Source organism: Lates calcarifer, linkage group LG9 (genome assembly GCF_001640805.2).
Source record: "Lates calcarifer isolate ASB-BC8 linkage group LG9, TLL_Latcal_v3, whole genome shotgun sequence".
NCBI classification, from domain to species: Eukaryota; Metazoa; Chordata; class Actinopteri; family Centropomidae; genus Lates; species Lates calcarifer.
The window spans coordinates 7,049,709-7,070,552 of record NC_066841.1 but is presented as its reverse complement, the minus strand read 5'-3'; the positions used below and the strand labels follow the sequence as shown (position 1 = coordinate 7,070,552).

General features: G+C 38.9%; 1 protein-coding gene across 1 annotated transcript in view; it reads left to right on the top strand.

Annotated features, from left to right (window-relative positions):
• The window catches only part of si:dkey-247m21.3 (5-hydroxytryptamine receptor 4), a 39,206-nt gene extending 18,935 nt beyond the window's left edge, over positions 1 to 20,271 (top strand). Inside the window, exon 7 of the mRNA XM_018680648.2 lies at positions 17,969 to 20,271. Coding sequence (XP_018536164.1) covers positions 17,969 to 18,062 — 94 coding nt within the window. The 3' untranslated portion in view covers positions 18,063 to 20,271. The remainder of the gene's footprint in view (positions 1 to 17,968) is intronic.
• Positions 20,272 to 20,844: the final 573 nt, after the last annotated feature.

The following is a 20,844-nucleotide window of genomic DNA, read 5'->3' as shown; positions in this document are numbered from 1 at the left end:
TCCCTACATACTGGATAAGTTTGGTTTATCACTTCCAAAAAGTGCTGACATTCCCATAACTGTACCCTGTGTTTAGTGTATTCCAGTCAGCTTTAGCTATGCTCTGTGTTTAGTGCTTATTAGCAAGTGTTAGAATGCTAAAACACTGAACTAACATGTTGAACATTACCTGGTAAATATCTGATCTCAGGTACTATTCCATTATTATCCAGTATTATCCCTGATGTTCAACTTTATTGTCTCTGTATTTGATGTCTTTGTAAAGCCCTCAGTAAAAAAAACAAACAAACAAAAAAAAAAAAACTGACCCACTTTTACTAAATGCTTGTTAGCTTGAAAGCAAACCTTTGCTTCTAAAGCTATGAATCATCTTAAGTCATTTGTCCATGGAGTAGTGAGTTGTTATTTGGAGCCCTGAGTCATCTGAAGTGTTTAAAGAGTAATATGAAGTTCAGGAAGAATGGATAGAATTTTTCCAAATTTGTCTTTTTTACAGATTGGTATTTTTAATGTATGTATAATATCACATACTAGTCCAAGAGTTTTTGTTTTTTTTTCCTTTTGGTTACAGCAGGGTCTCTGTTGACGTTAATGGCGGTGATTTAGTTGACGTCTGTGTTTGTGCTCTCAGCTCCTTCGAGTGGGGAGGATGATGGAGGAGGTGACCTGCTTGTGTCTGCACTGTTTAATTTAAACACAAGTACTTCGCCACCGGAGAGATACAAAGGCAATCATACACACACTTTACACACACATACATGGACACACAGCTGACAAATTAATTCATACAAAATATGTACAAGCTAAGGTATGTGAGAGAGATTGTTATTTTTTTCAGGCTCATGTACACATGACACGTGTGCAGTATATACCCTTAACATTATATATACATTGAGTGATTTCTACAAAGCAATTAGCTGTTCTTTCCTTGTTCTATGGTGCATGTGCATGCGTGTGTCTGTAGTTTGTAGAAAAGACAAGTTGACCTGATATCACCGCTCCAGTCGTAGTGGTTTTTGTTGTAATGTGTGTATAGTCTGTGTGCATTTTTCCGGGGTTTCTGTCCGTGTGTGTAGGAAACAGAAAGGCAAACAGTGTTAACTCCAATCTGATGTCCTCTCTTAAAATCTGTTGGACAGAAAACAGACTCAGACAATCAGATTACAGCCGGCAGGATACTGGAAACTGAAATTACTGGAGGAATCCTGTCGAATTATTTTGTCAGAGAGCTCGAGGCGTTCAGGCGACGTCTGTGGGCGGTGTGGATGGTGTATGTGTTTGTGTGGGGGTTTCTCTGCAGTGTGATTTTTCAAAGTTACAAACAAGTGTCGTCTGTCTCTTCATTATTGTTGTGTGAATATGTTTGTGTACATGCAGGCCAATTTGTTGGACTGATACAAAGCAGATTTGTTTTTTAAATGATCGTGATAATGTTTCTGTATGTTTTAGGCCTGAAACTAAACTGCATATACTTTACATTGAAATGCATAGTTTTAAAAAGTATATGTTTTTAGAATGGCTTTCCTGCTTTCAGTCAACCATTTCTTGTTTTCTCTGCCACTTTTCTCATACTGTAATCTGTGGTGGTTAGTGCCACTGTTTTTCATTTTCTTTGCTGGAGCTTGAAAGGGTAGTTTGTCCACTTTAATCCTTGGTCAAGTGATTTTACTGAAAATATCTGAAAACAGTAACTGCCCACAGTGGAAGAAAAAGTCAACACAGTAATCTGGAACACTGGAAAATAGTCAGCAGCATATAATATTTGAATTAATAGGCAAATACACACAAAACAACCAGTCTGGTCGTATAAGATGAAAATGGATGCAAAGCTGCTCTTCCTGGGGTGACCCCATAGCCAAATTGTTGGGGCATATACTACATGGGTGCAAATAATCTGAGTAGTGGGTCCATTTTAATTTGTCATTGCAAATTAAAACTGGCTAGAACTTATTGATCTTTGACCTCTTTTTTTTTGATAAACCAATACGTTTTTCAATTATTTCATTGTGAATTCCTACTCTGCTGACAAAGTATGGTCATGAAAGAAACAGCATTAATGTGATCTTTCTCCACGATGAAAATCCTGAGGCCATTCTCCTGAGTGGTCCTAACAACAAACAGACAAACACACATGCACACACGCTGTAGACACACACAGTTCCAACAGTGGATAGTAGACACTTGTTTGTGATTAGAGTCATAACAAAGACCCTGTGTTGTGCCCACTGGTAAAGAAAGTAGAAAAGGCATCTAGGCTATCTCAAACAGTTTAAAGCTGTTGTGTAAATATGGCCACGTCCCTTGTGTCCTTGTGTTATTCCAGGCAGAAGATACTGTACAACTTTGTTTTACAGTATTTACACACACATATATACACATTTATATGGATCAGACAAACTGACCAACTGATAGTCAAGGGTCGTTTCATATTGAGAGTGGAATCAATCTTTACATCGAATTTCTGCAGTGATGTTTTCATTCTTTTATCTTTATCTTGTGTTAAATGTCACATGGAAACGTCAAGGTCATGATAAGCATCTGTCCTTTATGCTAATGCTACTGAGGCAGTGACCAGATTCAACACAAGAACTGTAGAATTAGACAAAAACAAACAAACAAAAAAAACAACAACAATACAGAAACACAGTGGTGGATTCTGTCTACATTTGCTTTTTCTACAGTGATGACTCCACTCATCCAAAGTTTAATCTCTCCTCATGTCCTCTGTAGTTTCTCTGTGATTATCTCTGCTCTGTCATCTTCCACCTCTTCCCAAGCAGCTGACATCAGTACCTACTGTAAAACAGCGTGGGCTGAATGTGTGAGCTTGAACTCAAAAATAAAAGTATGGGCGTGAGTTTAACAAAAGAGTGAAATGTGTAATGTGAAAGAGTTTCATGTGCACGGAGATTACAAATTAGCGGCCTGTACCTTTTATGGACAATTACCTATATAAGTACAGTGTAGTTAAACATTTAAGGGTAGTCAAAGTGCTATTATGAAAATTTGTTCCCCCCCCCCAAGGGTCATATGTCTGGTGAGAAAAATAACACGCTACAGCTCAGAATGTCAAACTCTTCCTGTAACAGTTAATCAGGTTCAGTGTGATCTGGCCTGAGTTCACCTTCAGCCCTGCACATTTGAGATCCACAAGTCCTGTTGAATTCGATAAATACAGCCAAGCAGTGGTGTACAATCAGCTGTGATTGTTATGTGATGCAGATTTCTGGCATAAATGCCAAAGCAAAGCACAGCTGTTAAGTGATTTGTAACCAGGAGAATTTGAAATCTCTATGGTTGGTGGGTGGCTCTTCAGGTTCAAGCAATTGTTTCTGTTTTTTTTCCATTCTGAATGCTTCTGTATTTTGATTGTTGAGATAAGATGTAACTTTCAGCTCCATGTAGGGAAATTCAGTCTGTGCATGAGGATTCAGCATTAGAAGAAAATAAATGAGCAGCGAGTGCAAACATGCAATGTAAAATAGCTGTAGAAATGCTACTGTTAGAAAATCAGGAACCTATTAAACACTTTGTGGATGATTGCTGGGTTATATTAAAGGGGTACTCCACCATTTTTTCACTGGCTAAGAGGAGAACTGCTGTGCGTGTTAAAACAAATACACTGTATAATGTCTCAGAGATAGTGATGTCATCAGGGTTATTTCAGCTTGGGCTTGGAGACTGCGATATTTAACAGAAAAGCTGTGTTAAAGACTTAAAGTTTGAGGGATGCAGGCAGGGAGCAAGAGGATGCTACCAAGTTGCATGATGGGATGGACCCATGGTTCTTGGGGCCTGGCCCATTCCAGGGACTAAAGATTATGGTATTTTGGCCTCTGTGGCTTTGATTTTCACCATTTTTTCCTCCCAGGTTTCATAGTTTTATAGAAATACAATACTAAGTCCAGTGCAGGACCCCTTTAATCTGTTAATAGTAATTGTAGATCATGTGATTGATAAGAGACAGAGAAGTTTTGGGCAAGTCATGTCACAAATCTTCATAAGCAAATTGCAGGTCAATTTGAACTCTCCCAGGACTTGAAGTCTTAGCTTTTGAAATTAACATTTATTTGGTTAATTTACTCCTCACATCATCAGGAGAGTTTGACAGTTCAGTTCAGTTTCATTAGTCATATGCAGGTTAATGCCAGGTCAACAGTATAATGAAATGTGCTGGACGAGAAACCAGACCAGAGACCGTATTTGTTGCAAGATGCTAGAGAAGAACAGCCTCAAAAATCAAAAACTACCCAAACCTTGGTGACTATCTCTGCAAGCTTCAGCTCCTCCTGCTCAGATTATGGTTGAACAGGCTGTATCACTTTCTGCAGGTGTGTAAATGTATGAATGAGAAACAGGCCACTGGTGGAAAAAAGCTTGTTTTATCGACCACAGACACTTAGTTTAGACAGACAGGCCAGAGAAGTGTAAACACTCCACTCTGTGATTTATTATGAGACCTGTATGATTTATTATTGTTTGATTGAAACCTAAAATTCTCCAGCTGCTCCTCTCTGTTCTCTCTCTCTGTTTTTTTTTCTCTCAGATTTTTATCTTTTGTTTCTTTGATTCTTTTTTTGTTGAACACTGGTGTGAAATGTTTGTCTTGTTTCTATAATCACCTTTCTTTTCTCTCCATTTCCAGTCTGCTACTTGCCCTCTCTTTACCAATGTGCTTGTGATTATCTTAAAAAAAAAAATCAGATGGAAAGATTTTTTTAAAGATGATTTCTGGTATTTTTGCCAAATTGAGACAATACGTAAGGAAGAGAAAGAGAGGGATTATGTGCAGTAAAGGTCTCTGTTGATCACTGGCTCTCCAGGGTGTCCCTACCTTTCTTCCGTTCTTTCTGATGATGTTTATCATACATTTTTTAGAATAAAAGACCAAAGAAAGGAAAGAAATTGAGAGAATAAAACTTGAAAAACTGTCACATCTGAATAATAATGAATAAGCAACATAATCAAAATGCCAAAACCCAGACTGTTGTCCTGATTGCTTCCTGTTCCACTGCTGTCACACCTCCTCCTTCCTCCGTTTTTTACTTGGTTTGGGTGTTCTGAACTCATCTGTGATCCTAAATGAAACTCATCTCTCCCGCAGTCTCTCCATCCAGCTATGGCTTCACTCTCCTCTGTAATACAAACATAGTTTCCTTGGTGACAAATTGAACCACGAGAATGGACCCACCTGGACAAATCAGCTCTTTGAAATTCAATTAAGGTGGTCTATTTTCTGAGAGGGACAAAAGCCTTGCTTTGTTTCTCGTCCTTAAATATGATTTTGGGCATTGAGGACCTTCTGTGTGATATTTCGCTGACTTGAAACTCAGACTCAGTTTAGCATTTACTGTAGTCAGGCTTTCAAACAAGAGCTGGATTTGTTTTAAAATAATTTATGATACATTAAAATGCGACAGCACAGTACTGTATATTACAGACAACATGCACACTCAGGCTACTGTCTTTATTTCCTCTTAACCTAGGGATTGTTTCATTGCAGTCTTCAAAATCAGGGCAGGAACAAGAGGGAGCCAGATCTCCTGCAGAACTTCACCTCAGATGACTGTTGGCCTGACGGAGTGCCACTGCTAAAAAAAAACGACCAGGAAAATAAGCCCTAACTTTATTTCAGCGTTAAAACATTACAATTGAACTTTGCATCAGATCTCTTGCCAGGGCTCTGATGGGGCTTCTGAGGACTCATGCTATCACAGTTTCCCATCATTCTGTGAGAAGACTCAATCTCTATTCTGAATTGCTAAAGCTGGTTCACTCTACACCTTTCCCAGTTCATGTCACCAACAGCACGAGTGTGATCACACCTGCAAACAGTCCAAACCGTTCTGGGAATGTTGGCTTCGTTGCATTTCGTGCTGCGTTTGTTTCAATTATTTCCTGTCATTTTTGTTGATCTCGTTACTGCTTTTAATTTTCGTGAACATCAGAGTCGGAAACTTGCTGGAAACAATTCCCATATGTCCCAATAGAGTATATGTCCAACTTTACAACAGTGCAATTGAGTTTTAGTGGTGACGTAGTTGCCAGAAGTCTCTGGTCAATCTTTAACTGCTGACCTTGTTTTAGCTTCAGGTGAATCACATACTTTCATTTCTCAGTCTGCCCAAAAGAGAGAAAAATAACCGACTCATGTCTAATGCAGATGATAGAAAGGCTCAGTTTAAATCTGACATAAACACAGGCAGTGGGCATACATTGTGCAGGGTTGATATTAAATTTGGGGATGAGGTTCAGGCATTCTTAGGATTTGTTTGTTCATTTATTGTCACTGTTCTGATCATGTGTTTTTACTTTAAACTCCATCTGCAGAGCAAATTTCCCCCCAAAGGAGCAATGGAGGTTTAATTCAGTTCAACTCAGTTAAATTGTTTTCTAGGAAACTGTTTGGATGTCGTGTTCTCAGTTAGAGCTTCGGTAGCCTCTCCCTGCACGCCAAACATTAAATATGACTTTACTGCCCCTCGTTGCGTGATGAACTATAAACTGTTGCTATCTGAGTGTATGTGTGTGTGTATATGAGGGATGTCTGGTAGTCCATTGCTGTGTTTTATAGGTCGTAAAATGTACAGTTAGATAAATGATGGGGAAGAAATTGCTCTGAGAAAGAGAAACTCAATCTAAAGGGCACAGCGGTGAAACACAAGTTCAGTAATAAGGACATGATGGCAGGGATTGCGTGTTTAAATTTTACATATGACACTTTTCCCTGGATTTCTCACCAAAAGTTACATTTCATTTCGTGAGTGGTTAAGCGAGTGGAGAAGGGAGCACGGAGACTAAGTACACTGGGAGAGGGTAGACACAGGTGCAACACATTAGGGCGGGGCAAACAATCACAGCAGCTGGAAACACACAAGGGCAGGAAGCAGGATCTGAAATGAGAGGGTAGGTCACTGATACCAAAATAAAACAGGAAATACTGCAAACAGTGAAAATAAATGAAACCTGAAGTGTGTTGTTTTCATTTGCCTAGCCATACCCAAATCTTGGCTCTATTTCATTTGCCATGGACTTATTTTATGAATAATTTTCATACTTTATGCCTCCCCTAAAGTTTTAATCTCAATAAAATGTTTAATGATTCGACTGTAACCACCAGGCTGACAGCAACCTACATGTGAGGAGATGCAGACCCGAGGGACTGAGGGCAAGGCCAGACAGGGTCATTTCAGAGATTTGATTAGCATGTGTCATACTTCATTCATTACACTTCCTCAGTATCAGGATGCATACACTGTTCAATGTTCTCAAGTTTGTTTTGTTTATTTGTAGGGGGAAGTTGGACGACATATGTTTGCCACAGCCTGTTTCTCACACCACTACACACATTCACACGGCCCTCTGCCACCCAGCCACTGAGATGCTCGACTCTCGCGGTCACGAGTTCTGCTAAAATGCACATTAGGACAGAAAGAGTACTTCTTGTTTACCTTCCTCTTCCAGATTCTCTACTGCCTGTGTGCAATTTTCTGCGTGATGTAAGCCCTCCAATGAACCAGGCATTTATAGAGATTTTGTTAAAAAAAAAAAAAAAAAAAAAAAAAAAAATTGTTTTGCCCTGAGTGTTTTTATACTTTTGTGTTTCCTTAGCAACGGTGAGCAGGTAGGAGAAATTGGTGAACAGTTTTTCTGAACTCCCAGGTTAGTCATCAAACAAGTCACAGACTGATTTCACTCTAATGTACTTGACAGATGAGACAGAATTACATCTGACAGCCTTTAATTCTAAAAAGATTTATGTCTTTGGGGAAAAATGTCTGTATGTTTAAAGAAAAAATAAAAACTGAGACCAATACGACATCTGGAATGTAAAGAACCATCATCATACCATCAGCCATTGTTTCTAGAATAGACAGTGGTTGTTTTCAAATAATGGTTAATTCATATGTAGTGTGACAAAACCTCATTTATTCAGTCATGGTTGCTAGGTTGATATTTCTGTGTTTAAGTCTGATTTACAGCTTCTGCACATGTTTTTGGCCCTATTAGCTTTTATTTCATCATGTTCCACTCAGATAAGAGAAGGTGTGCTGTGTATCTGGCATTGTACAAAGTATGCCAAATGCCATTTTTTCTGGGTCTATCTCCTGAGAAGTCTCATGAATATGACAACTCTCTCTTTTTTTGCCTTGTGAAACTGGGGTTTCAGAAACCAGTGACCTTCAGATACTCAGATAGATCAGGATTCCATCAGATATTAGTTTGATGCAGCCTGTCTGCAGAGAGCGTGAATGCATCCTAAGATGGAACAATGGAAGATGATGGGCAGCTTGAAGCGAGGCGTCTCCTTCGTTGTCAGATCTGCCATAATCTATCAGTGCTGATGTTCTTCTGCCGCTTTCAAGAAAGATTTTGGCTGCAAACAGCTTCCAACTGTTTCAGCTTTTGCCAAAAGATTGAATCTGGACTGTGTTGTTTTTCATATTTAAGTTATAGCAACTGACATGATTGCCTGTGTTTGCAATTGTATGTGTGTTTGATTGATGGAAACGTAGTTGGGTGTTTTTTGTCATCCAGGTCATGGTTATCCAAGAAGGGTTGAATCAAGTGCCAACTGAACCTTGTTTTCAGATACTTGAAGACATTTCACCTCTGATCCAAGAGATTTCTCTAGTTCTGACTGACTAGGGATTCCCAACCAGGTCTGTGGGGCCATTAGGTTTTTACCTGAAACTTCCCACCAGTCTGAACTGAAGAGGCATCTACAACCAAGTCCAGTTGGCTCTCGATTCAGCCCTTCTGAGGCGTACAGTAGTGATTGCCCAGTCGTTCTGTGGTCCTCAGAGCTTGGTCCAACATTACTGGTGCAGCCAGATAAAACTCTGGGCTAGGCTGCATGTCGATCACCTCATAATTGAGTTTTATTAAATAAAAACAGCCGTCACTTGCGGGTATAAATAGATAGAGCGATTGGATTTCTGAATCATTGAGAAAGACTGACTAAACCTCAGATGGAGGAGCTTCGTGGCAAAGACAGAATGGCTTTTCACTATTATACTTTATGGACTAAAGACAAGAAAAAAAAAAGAAGAAAAAAAAAGGCACTGGTATTTCTCCTCTAATACCAATGCTGTTACTCAAACTCGGGGTATCAGGGTATCAAGTACTCCTGTCTGACTCTTGTCTGATCCAACACCAGAGCTGTCTTTTCCCCAAATTTAAAGTCTGAAAAATGTGTCTTTGCTGCATGAAACTGGTTGGGAACTCACAATTTACATAAGAATTTATGTCAATGAACCTCACGATAAGTGAAGATCTCAGGCTTGTGCATATTTTAATTACAACTTTCCAGACAGTTTATGAGACTGTGTCATTACACTACATCAACCTTGGTTAAATTTGTACTGTATCCTGGCCATCATGTTCATCTTGTTTAATGCATGTGACGCACATGGTTCATGCCTTAGGATTACTTACAAACAGCACTGAGCTGCTGTGAGTCATTAGTGATCAGAGCCAATACTGCACTCACTGTCCTCTGTTTGTTCACAGAACAGCTGAGAGAAGAGGAGACATACGGCCTCATTACATGCCTCTGTAACACTTTCAGTTAGTATTTATGAGCAGCACTGTGTATAACCACCAAATAAAAGGTTCACACACTACAATGTAGATGTCAATTCACCAGTTATGGGTTCAAATTGTTGACAAATACATTAATAAACACTTACAATTACATAATAGACTTTATCATTATAGACATGACAAAAACAAGAAATATAGCAGCCAACTCTGAATAAACATCTAGGCGTCCTTGAATGCACCGCAAATAAAACCCTAGGTGATGTTCATTTTGCCAGATTGAAGTCTTTGTAAAAGTTTGTTTTCTAGTAGAAAATCAGTCTCATCGTTAATCTTAAACTAGTGCAGAAAATAGTTAATTAATAGTCAACAGTGATCACCCTTTACTTAATGAAGTAAAAAAAAAAAAAAAAAAGTACAATACCACTGGTACAGGCTTTGAGGTTTGGTACATTTTACTGAAATTATAGTAAATAAGTTTGAAATATAGAATATGGAGACAACACAAACCTAAAAACAGGACCAGAGAAGATTTGCCTATATCATATTCACTAATAATTTGCCATGAGTTAAAGTTAACATGAGGATAAAGTTAGGTTCAATGCGTGGACAAGATTTCATCTAAGAAAAGGGATATGATGTTAAACTATGCAAATAAGAGGCAATCGATCTTTCATTTTGATGCCACACACACTTAGACATATGCAAACATACAGACATACATAGTCTAAAATAGAAGCAGCATCTCTATCTGGTAGCCCATCTTTGAGCAGGAAGTGAGCTGGTTTAACTTCAATGGGACAGGGGGAGATCAGGTCCAAACCTCAGTGAGATGAAATCATTTTCATTCTTCTCTAACAAAACAAGCTCTGTTTGGAGAAAGGAAGGGATTTTCTTTGTTTTCTTAAAGCCAGCGCTCAGTATATATGATGGGAGTCTGCACAGGCACACAGAGACAGCACTGGAGTCTAGTGTTGTGGAGAAAATTAATATAACATCCATTATAAGAAATTCAATATTGGCATATAGCACAAGCAGGACCACACTAAATAATTAAACTGATCTCATCCCAGTGAACTGTGTAGCCATATGAAGTATGATTTTAACTTTTTTTTGTTGTTCTCATTTTTCAAGATTTACTCAGATTTAGGAGTATCATTTCAGCATTGTGTGACATGAGTGATCAAATCATAAAGCACCAGATATTATGATGCAAATGAAAATGGTATGTTATGCATGCAACAAAGACTGTGCTTATCATAAGCTCTGTTGTGGTCTCAGCTCACTGCATGTTTTTTTTTTTTTCTTCAAAGTGGCTGCACATTCACCCGCAGCAAAACACCAGAAAGCCAAACATGCAACACAGAGGATTTTCTGTCCTAGAAACCCAGTTCACGCTCATAAAGGGGCCACAGGACACCAGTGAGGCGTTTGTGGGGCAGAATTTGTTCTCTGAAGTGCCACAGCTTTTAATATTTAAGCCATCTGAATGTAGTCTTAGTGAAGATTCAACACCTGCGTTCACATTTGTCACTGTGTCTTCTGTGTTTTTCATTTCAGAGAGGCAAAGACACTCCAGTTGAGCGTCTCGGGTTTCTCAGAACACAGTTTGATGTTAGAGGACGAATGAATCTGGCTCAGGAACCTTGTTATCTCTTGAGATGTGAAGTTAATGAGCTTCAGGTATGAGGCGCCACACATAATAACACTAAACTGATTAAACTACAATCATAATCACTTTTTATTTTGGGATTTTCTCATTTGTTTGTGGACTGTGTGAATGCTCAGTCCACCCAGAGCTTTTTGATTAACTATAGTGCACTGTACATTCATAAGCTGGTGCTCTGTTGCGTCTTTTGATGTTCCACTGTGTGGTGTTTGATTCTGTTTAGTCCCGGAGAAATATGATAGCCTTCAATTCGGAATGACACTGGGTTTTGATACAAATATCTGCCTCCGAAATTAGATGGACCTGGATGCAAGAAGCAGATCTTATGCATTCACCGCCAGGTGTGAAAACAAATGTCAGGGAGGAGGGAGCCATATTGTTTCTAAAAGCCTGTGATGTATTATTAATCTGGTTGAGTGGCCAATATGATATTCATAATCTTACATGTCAAAACAAAAACAAATCAGACTTACAAATGACAGGGTGATACCTGGCACAAATGTCTTTTTGTTTACCATGGGAAAAGCTGAGTGGTCACACTTCTGCTTCCTGTTTCTGTGTTTAGGTATTTGTTGTGCTCACGAGATCACATGTCAGCACAGTTCAGGTCAGTTCAGGTGCTCCTAAATCATAAAAACCACATCTAGCCAGTCATAAACACAGACTGATCAAGCAACCCAGCAGCAGAGCTGTATCATTCACAAGTTGGATTTTGGGTCCCAAGTTGCATCCTTTGATTTCCAGTTGTTCTGTCCAACATATTTGTTGCACTAGAAACACTGAAGCCTTACTGGCCCAGATTCTGGGGTATCAGAATGAATTCACACTGCCAACTAGCTGATGAATTTCCCTCGAGTACTGGAGCTGTCCAAGCAATGCTCTAGTCTGTACTTGTTGTTCTCTTTCTATGTGTGCATGGAGGTGTGTGAAGATAGGAAAAACTCTTGGTTATTTATTTAATTGAATAAAAGTAAGAGCTAGTTTGGCATTAGTCAGTTTGTGTGTGACCCCATGTGTTCAGGCTGAAACTCCCAAAATGGTCGTAGCGATGTGAAGTGTACACAGTTTGCAGTTAATGGGCTAAAATGTGTTATTCATCAGTATGGCTTTCCAAGAAGAATTCCAGACAGTAGTAAGTGAATGAAGAAAGAGTAAAACCAGCTCCACCAATATTATGTGACCAACTTGTCAAGGGATCTGTAACTGTGACCCTTCGGTCACAGGCATGCTTGTACCATTCAGGCTAGTACCGCCACCACATCTCGCCGCCCTGCTCCTCAGTGTTCCTGTGGGAAAACATGCCTTATCATCCCTCCCCATCAGTGCTTCCTCACTCCTTCCAGCTCTGAAATCAAGGAGATAAGAGTGAAATTTGATTATTTAATGTCCCTGAAAAGATATCAACGCAAAATTAAAGGAACACAAACCTCTCATCTATCTCATGTCGATCTCTCTTAAGGTCACGTTACGGATCAGATGATGTTTTCGCCCCAGTGACTTGCAGGATAATGAAGTTGTTTTGCGCCTGAGAGGGAGTCAGGGAATTTTTGTAATTGAGAGTAATGCACGAAGTGGAAATATGTAAGGCTGCCTGAAGTATGATTTTTCATTCTGACAGCAACAGTAGGATTGTACCAAAGATTTTTACCCTCGCAAAAGACATGCATTTTATCTGTATTTTTCGACATGGACTGTGACAATGTAATGACAATGTTTTGTCATTAAATTTATTGTAATGATGTTTCATGTTTTCTTAAAAAATGCAAAACTGTTTTTTGGAGTCAAATCCACATATCATTGGAAAGGAGAAAAAGGACTGCTTCCCATCAGAAAACAATAAATAGCCTCAAGCAGTAAAAACTGTTGACACCACACAGCCAGAGGTAGCAGAAACGGCCAACATACACAAACAACTGCATAAACAAAAAATAGAACAACAAATATCGTTTTCAAACCTCATTTGAAATGTCTGCTGTCAGTTAAAATCCTCCTCTTTCCCAAAAAAGAACTAAAATCCTTTAAGAATCAGATCATGGAGGCCAAATTTCCTCCTTTCTCACGATCTGATCGTGGAGCTTTTTGATGTGTGTTTTGATCCACTGTTTCAATTTGTCAGACTGGAATTCAGCCACAGATCAAACTAACTGACAGATAAGCGCAAATCTGGCAGTATATAGATGCCAGATGCAGTTATGAACAGTAAGCTAAATATATGACCTGTACTGGGCTGTTTTTAACTTGCCTTTTTGTCTGCGAGCTGCTACATGGGAAATCATACATTTCCACTGAAAGATCTTGAGTTTGTGGATTAAAGAAAATATAACATATGAATGCTTTTAATAGTACTGAAATGTAGTTGGGTGGTATTATTTTTTAATATCTTTCTTTTTTTTTTTTAAGAAAAAAATTGTAGTGACAAATACATTTTGTTTGATGTAGGTTCTTCGCAATAAAAGCCACCACTTATTGTGTTAGTGTAATACAACTCTGATACAGCTGTGAGTGAGTGAATAGTGATTCAATTCATAAGATAAATTTATGTTTGGTTAACATGCTGTTGCGTTTTTATCTAAATCCCTTTTATATGTAAGAACAGTTTAAATACAGTGCAGAGATGGCAGACTCCGCCACTCAGGCACAAGGAAAATTACTATGTACAGAGGTAATGTGAAGACATCAAAGGGCCATTGCTGAAAAATGCAGACCATAAATAGTGTCAGAAATGGGTGTCACGTACAGGGAGACCCGATAGCCAAATGTTTAGGGTGCATAACTTTTGGGTCCTCAGCAGTCACTGGTTTGACTCCAAACTGGTCGGACTGTTTTCTTCTCTCTTTCCCCACCTTTCATATGAAATAAAGGCATAAAAATGCCCGAGCCAAGAGTTTCAAGTCATGAAAGTCTTGAGTTTAAAATTTCAGTATACATCAGTTCTGCTGTTCTCTTCCCTGTGGTTCAGTTAAGGTCCATTTACCGCTTATAAACTCAGAATAGAAACAAACATTTTCCACATATTTAAAACTTCCCATGAGACGAATTAGTAAAATACTACAAGATGTTTCTCTTCTCTCTCCCTCTCTCTCCCTCTCTGAGCATGCATTTTCACTGTTCTCTACAAGTTTTTCATTTTTATCATAATTGACAGCTGACACAGCATCATAAAATGTTTCACTGCCCACAAAGTACACAAAATGATGGAAAATAACCAAAATGCTCATGTGCTGCAAGAGAAGTCCTTCTCACCTTTTCCTCTTTTTTTCCTACTTGGACAGTGAAAAAGCAGACAGAGAGACAGATTAGAGGAGACACAGGAGGGAAAGCTCTGGTGGGAGTTAACCACTAAACTATCTCTGGACTAAAGTGTTAGCCCTGCAGTTTCATGAAAGTGATGTTATAAGATCTGATTCAACTTGTGGGAAAGTTCCAATACTCTCTTCCCCCATTTTTTTTTTTTTCAAACCTGGGAATGTTGTGGGGGGAAAAATAGCTGTTTCAGTGTTTTTAATGGTACAGATGAGACTTGTCAAATTAAAGCCACAATGCCTGTGGTTAAAAGCTGTTACACTCAATGTCCAAGAGACATGTACCATGCACTGGACTTATATATTTAGTGTGCAAGTATCATATATCAGCTGATATATGTAGTCAAAACATCTGCCCCAGCCTTACGGGTAAGATTTAAGGATAACATGTTCCTGTTTTGATTATGAACAGTACCATATATGTAGGTCCAGCAAAGTGACCTGTACCTCAACTGAATGTGAATTAATTTGAGGTGATAAGAACTATGAACAACATCTTTGTTCTAGCAGTTCTGTGATGCTGTTTTGGTGAAGCTGTACATGTCAATTTAGATGTGAATCAGTCTTAAGCTGCAGGATGAAACTGAATCCAAAGTGCCCCCAAAGGTTAAGGGAAGTATTAATCTGATGATGCTAAATGTAACCATGTATTTGTTTATGACTGAATTAATGCAGGTTTCGTCTTAATCCAACGCAAAGTTGATGCATGTAGTTTTCACATAATGCCATCCATGGGGTCAGATCTCTGGGATAAGCAGAGTTTTGCTCTGCCTTATAAAGAGCAATACATGAAAAAATACAATTGGAAGAGGATCTATTTAAGGATTTCTGCATGACAATTCAATTAAAATAAACTCAATAAACTTCTAATCTTCCTCAAGGCAGTAGGAACAGCTGTTGCTGGCAGAGGTTTGCTGTTGACTTGAGACTTGAGGTTCCAAAGAGAAGCTGCTGCCACCACTATCGTTCAATTTTTTCAGACCACTACGCACAATAACACAAGTTGAATACTTATGCAGATACCCTGTGTACCGAAGATAGTATGTATGCATTTTGTGAGACATTCAATCTCAGGAACTGTTTTGATTTCATGTTTTTAGGTTGGCTATGTAACATCCATCCAGGGAAGACTGATGATGTTTATTAATGTGGACTGTCTGTGTTAAATAACCCCATAAATAATAGATGTAGGATACTTTTGTATGTAATAACCAGGATATGGACATATCTGGGTTTATGTAACTTGGATTTGCAAACACATGAATCAAGAGTGAAAATAAAGTTTAGATGATCACCTCTCCACCTGCAAGAAATGTTAAGTTCAAACCCAATTGTCTCATAAATATCAGTGAATGAGCAACTCAAAGCATGATTACCATTTTTATTGGTATGTTTAGTCAGCTCAAAGCACTTGAAGTTCAGAGAAAGACTGTTGTGGTGAGATGCGTTGACTCTTTCCAGTTTCCAAACATTTTGTCTAATCAACCAGTCCTGGTCTGTATTCTCAGCAGTCCACCTCATGCTCCTCTTTCCTCTCAGTGTGTAAGAACTTAGGACTAAATGGAATGGGATGGAATTGGAACAAAATATTACCAGGGTGCAAAATACATTTCCCCCAAAAACATATTTGTCAATGCAAATTTGTTGTGTATAACTGCGTTTCATCCCGGGCAGCGTTGGATTTTTGTGGGGAGATTTCTGACTTCAGACTCATTCCATATGTGTTTGTAATTGCCTGTTTCCCTGAATTTCCTCTTCAGTATTTCGGGGTGGTATTGTCTAATACTGATCCCTCCTTCTGGCTGGTGGATGTTGGGAATCTTATCTGCGACTGTCTGACGGACGGATGGACAGAGAGGCAGAGCTGTGTTTGGACAGTAAACAGACTCCCTGTACAGAAAACACACCAAACAGAGGAGCAGAAGTTACAGAACATTTCTGTTTATCTTTCCCCCATTGCCTCTTCACCCTGGACATGCCTCCACATCAGACTGTGTGTGTGTGTGAGAGAGAGTGGGTGGCCATTGTAGTAAATGATCTAATAACAATTTGCCAATCAAAGGGACTTACCAGAAGGAATCCACCCGGACTTCCGTTTAGGTGTGTGTTTGCTTGTGTGTGTTTCCTGTTAGTCCCTTTGCTAGTGAGTTGCCTCAGTCTTCTCACGACATAAAAGATGACAAAATTCCTCCAGGGTTAAGGACTTTTTGCCATTGCAAGCAGAGTGTAAATTGGAATGAATGTTAATTTTCAGTTTAACCTTTAAGACACACTATTGGAAAAGGCTCATTACCCATCATACTCTCAGTGGAACGCTGAAATTGTTTGCTCTTTACAGCAACAGCAAGACACTGAAAAACATTTTGCAGTGAACGGGGCTGCATGTCAAAAGTCGTTCCTGTAACTATGAGGAATTTAAACCTCAGCATTTTAAGGGTTTTGTAAACCTTCCACGTATGTTTCTCTAAATGAAGTTCAGCCTTGCGTAAAAATGTATTTGGAGGAGGACGTAGTTTAATTCAGTTTAAAATGGAACATACCCACTCATTACATTGCATAACCATGTTTACACAGCAACATAACAGCTGCTAAGAGTTGAACAACAAAATAACTCCAGGTATGGTTTTAAAAATGAAGAGGTTTTGGCCTTATTTTAGCTGCAGAGGGCAGAAAAGAGAATTAATTATGGGCAATGGTAGATTTACAGTGATTTCCTTTTGTTTAACCTCTGTCTTATCTTTAGTATCAGTTTGATGTATCTGTGATGCCTAATTCAAGTTTATAAAAGACAAAGACAATGTGTAATTTCTGCATTGTTTTTGCACATCACGATTTCTGTTATGTGTCTCTGCCATATTTGGAAACAGTAAAACTGTCATTGCTGTCAGAACATCATGAACAAACATCTATAAATAAATTAATTTTGCTGCTGTTTTCTTGAGCTCCATCTAGTTGGTTGTAAACAGACCAGTGAAAATATACTATACGCCCACTAAATCATTAAATATTTTCATCTTTGCTATGTTATGTGTTTTCATATTTAAAATTTGTACTTTAAATAAACTATCAAATGCCAGATTCTCCTTTTGCCACTTTAAACCATTGTCATCTCCTTGAATCCTTCAGAACGGGTCACCTTTTTTCTTCTGTCTCCCTCCTCCTCCCTCTTTGCAGAGGACTTTGCCACCTACTTTGAGAAAAATGTTGAAAGTGGTTCCCAGTCAGTCTTTTCTCATTTCCCATGCCTCTTCCCTCGTCAATTCCCACTGACCCTGCCACAGAAAGCCATCTTCTCCGCCTGTTCCCGCCAGCAGAGCCATGTCTGCTTTGACCTTAACCTTTTCTCCTAACCTTTATTTTTTTACAATACCAATCAAATCTTTGTTTTTTTGTTTTTTTCTCTTACTTGATTGTTTGCTAAAGTTTACAAAGGATGTCTCTGTCTCTCTTTCAGATTGTCCTTCCTGCCAAATCGGAGCTACAGTGACAACGGGCGGACGATACTGGCCAATGAGCAGGAGTCCCAGGACTCTCTTGGACCACTATGAGGAAGACTTAACAGTTACAGAGCTGTGATATAACCAGCTGATGTGGAGGACCTTTTGAGTTCTTGGCCTCTTTATTCTCAACAGTCTGCTGTGACCTGAACTGACTGGTCCATTTATGAAGATGTTGTCTTACCTGGACATTCACTCTGTGACCCAGCCTCATTGTTTCATGTGACTTTATATGTGCACTGATGCTGTCCGGGGTAATTCAATGGTTAGAGGCACTACTGCTGATGTTGGGGACTTTGAAGGTGTCCTTGTGCCCATGAACTGAAAAACACTGCCAGTTTGTTCCCTGATCTGCTCACATTCTAAACTAAAAAGTTATTCTCAGTCCAACATCTGGATCATAGGACCTAAAGATCAAGTCAGGGCTCCAGACATTAGAGCAAACTGCTTTTAAACCCTGGCCAACAAGATGACAGAAGCAAGGGGTCTCCTCTGCGCTTCAACCTCTCTGATGACATTCCATCAGTGTAAAACTGGCTTCCTTTTTGCGAAGGAAAAACAAGGCATAACACAGCAAAGTGTCGGCTGGTCACACAGGTGACTGCAGGTCTTTTAGATTAAAGATATTGTATTGTATACTTAGCCTTTACTAGCATCAACTGTCTTTAATTGAACTCTTCAACAAAGACAGCACTCTGAAACTGCTGGTTGCAACATAAAAAAAATGACATATTTATTTGTATCCATCAATCCCTATTCAGTTTTGAAACAGCTGTAAACAAAAAACCAAAGACTGAGGATGAGGATTTTTTCCTCACAGGTAGGCATTTTGTGATGAAATACAGCACAATTTAAATGGTTTGTTTAAGTTGCGATAAAATACTAACTAACATTATCTTTTTATGGCACATAAAATATTATTGCACTTAACCTGTGTGGTTTAAAGTTTCAAATCTGTTGCACCTCTGACCACATCCAAAAATAATATGGTGTTGTAGTGCAGCTCTACTTCACTGCAGCAAGGTAGAAATTTTAATTTGCCAGTGTGAAAATTAATGTTTATGGACACCATTATCATCATCCTGCAAGAAGCAACAGTGGCATATGTATGTTACTTTATTGTAAAGTAAAGAGATGAGAAGATGTTGTTCCAAAGCACTGAACATACATTCAAACATACACACTGTACATGTATCTCAAAAAGTAAACATGTAGAATCTGAGAGAGAAAAAAATGTTTTCTGATTAAAAGTTTGTGAAATGAGTGTCCAGTGTCTTTAAATGCAGTAAAGTGCATGAGGGTCAAATGATTCTTTCTCTTCCCACACTGTGGAGACTGAACCAACATTCACCTGTGTTTGACCTGAAAGCCCCTGAAAACTTTATTTGTTATTAAGTGCTTGACATTTAATCAGAAGCATTAACATTCAGTTCTTATGATTAAATAATCAACAATGAAGGTTTTTTTCATTAGGGCTGTGTGGGTGTGGTTTGATCAGATTTGACTGACTGTGGCCTGGCAAGATGAGCAAACAACCCATCAACTGTCACCAAATTTGGAATCAGATGTTCCTAAACTCTGATTGGTGCATGGAAGTACATTGGATCATGATTTTTCAGTTAAGAAAGGCACACACAAAAACAGAAGTCTCTTAAGTGAAATAAGCTGCTCTAACTTTGGCAGATGTTGTGTGTTCATGTAGGATCTCATCACTCATAGTAAGAAACAGATTGAGAAAAAAGCTTTTCGGGGTTTTTAATCCTGAGATTAAGCTTGTCAGATGTAACAGGTTGTACTGATAACAGATCCACTGAAGGAAGAACGGATCATCTACACTTACTGACCTGTTTTCAAGCTGCACCAAGAGACATTTGACCGCTAGAGGGCAGAAAAGCACCAAAACAAACTCACAGAAACACAGCCCTGTCACAAGACTAATGCAAGTTGTATTTCTGGCCACATGATGAGGGAAAATCCAGCATCTTCTCTGCTTTAAGATCTGATTTGGTCTCCACCAACACCTGAGAAAAATCACACGGGTGACCTCTTCACATTAGTCTGAGTCTAATATCTGCATTTTTATGCATTTCTGCATATTAATTCATCTTTTTTTAATGTTCAAGGCACAACATTGGCAGTCCAGCTTTGAAGATGAAGACCTAAATGAATGTCTTGTTACCACATGACAACTTTTAATAGTCCACCATGCCCTGTATGTCGTGTTTCTTGTATGTGATAGACATGATAAATAAACACAGAACTAGACCATGTTTGGTGTTAACTGATTCATTTGTGGGCCGTCCCGGACATTTTAGAGATTTTAGGTTATACCCTTTAAGACTAAATAAACCATTGGACGCTGGAAAAAGCCATTTTGAATAAGCAGTTTGACAGTATCTCACGCCTCACTTATTTAGTTTGGCACGTAAGGAGGGCATTTTCATGCCAACTAGAAACAAACTATAACCAAATAAAGAATTTTATAGCATTCAAAAATTCAATTTGTGACCAGTGGAAGGTTCCATTGCTTATCCCGTTATGGTGAATACTCACATCTCCTTTTTAAGCAAATACATTTTCCCCCACTTCAGGTAGGTGGACTGCTAATTTTGTCTTTGCACATCTTCTGTTGAAGATTAACACATCATAACTTGGGCTCTGTGATGTGCTCCTGTCTTCAGAAAGACAACATGAGCATCACAGACTAATATTATTCTGTGTGGGCCTGAAACACATTTTTAACAAGCCTTTATTATTGTTGGCGGTGGCAGGTGGCAATTACACACAAAGCCTCTCATCAGGAAGCCTATTTGGTAACGGCAAACACGATTAT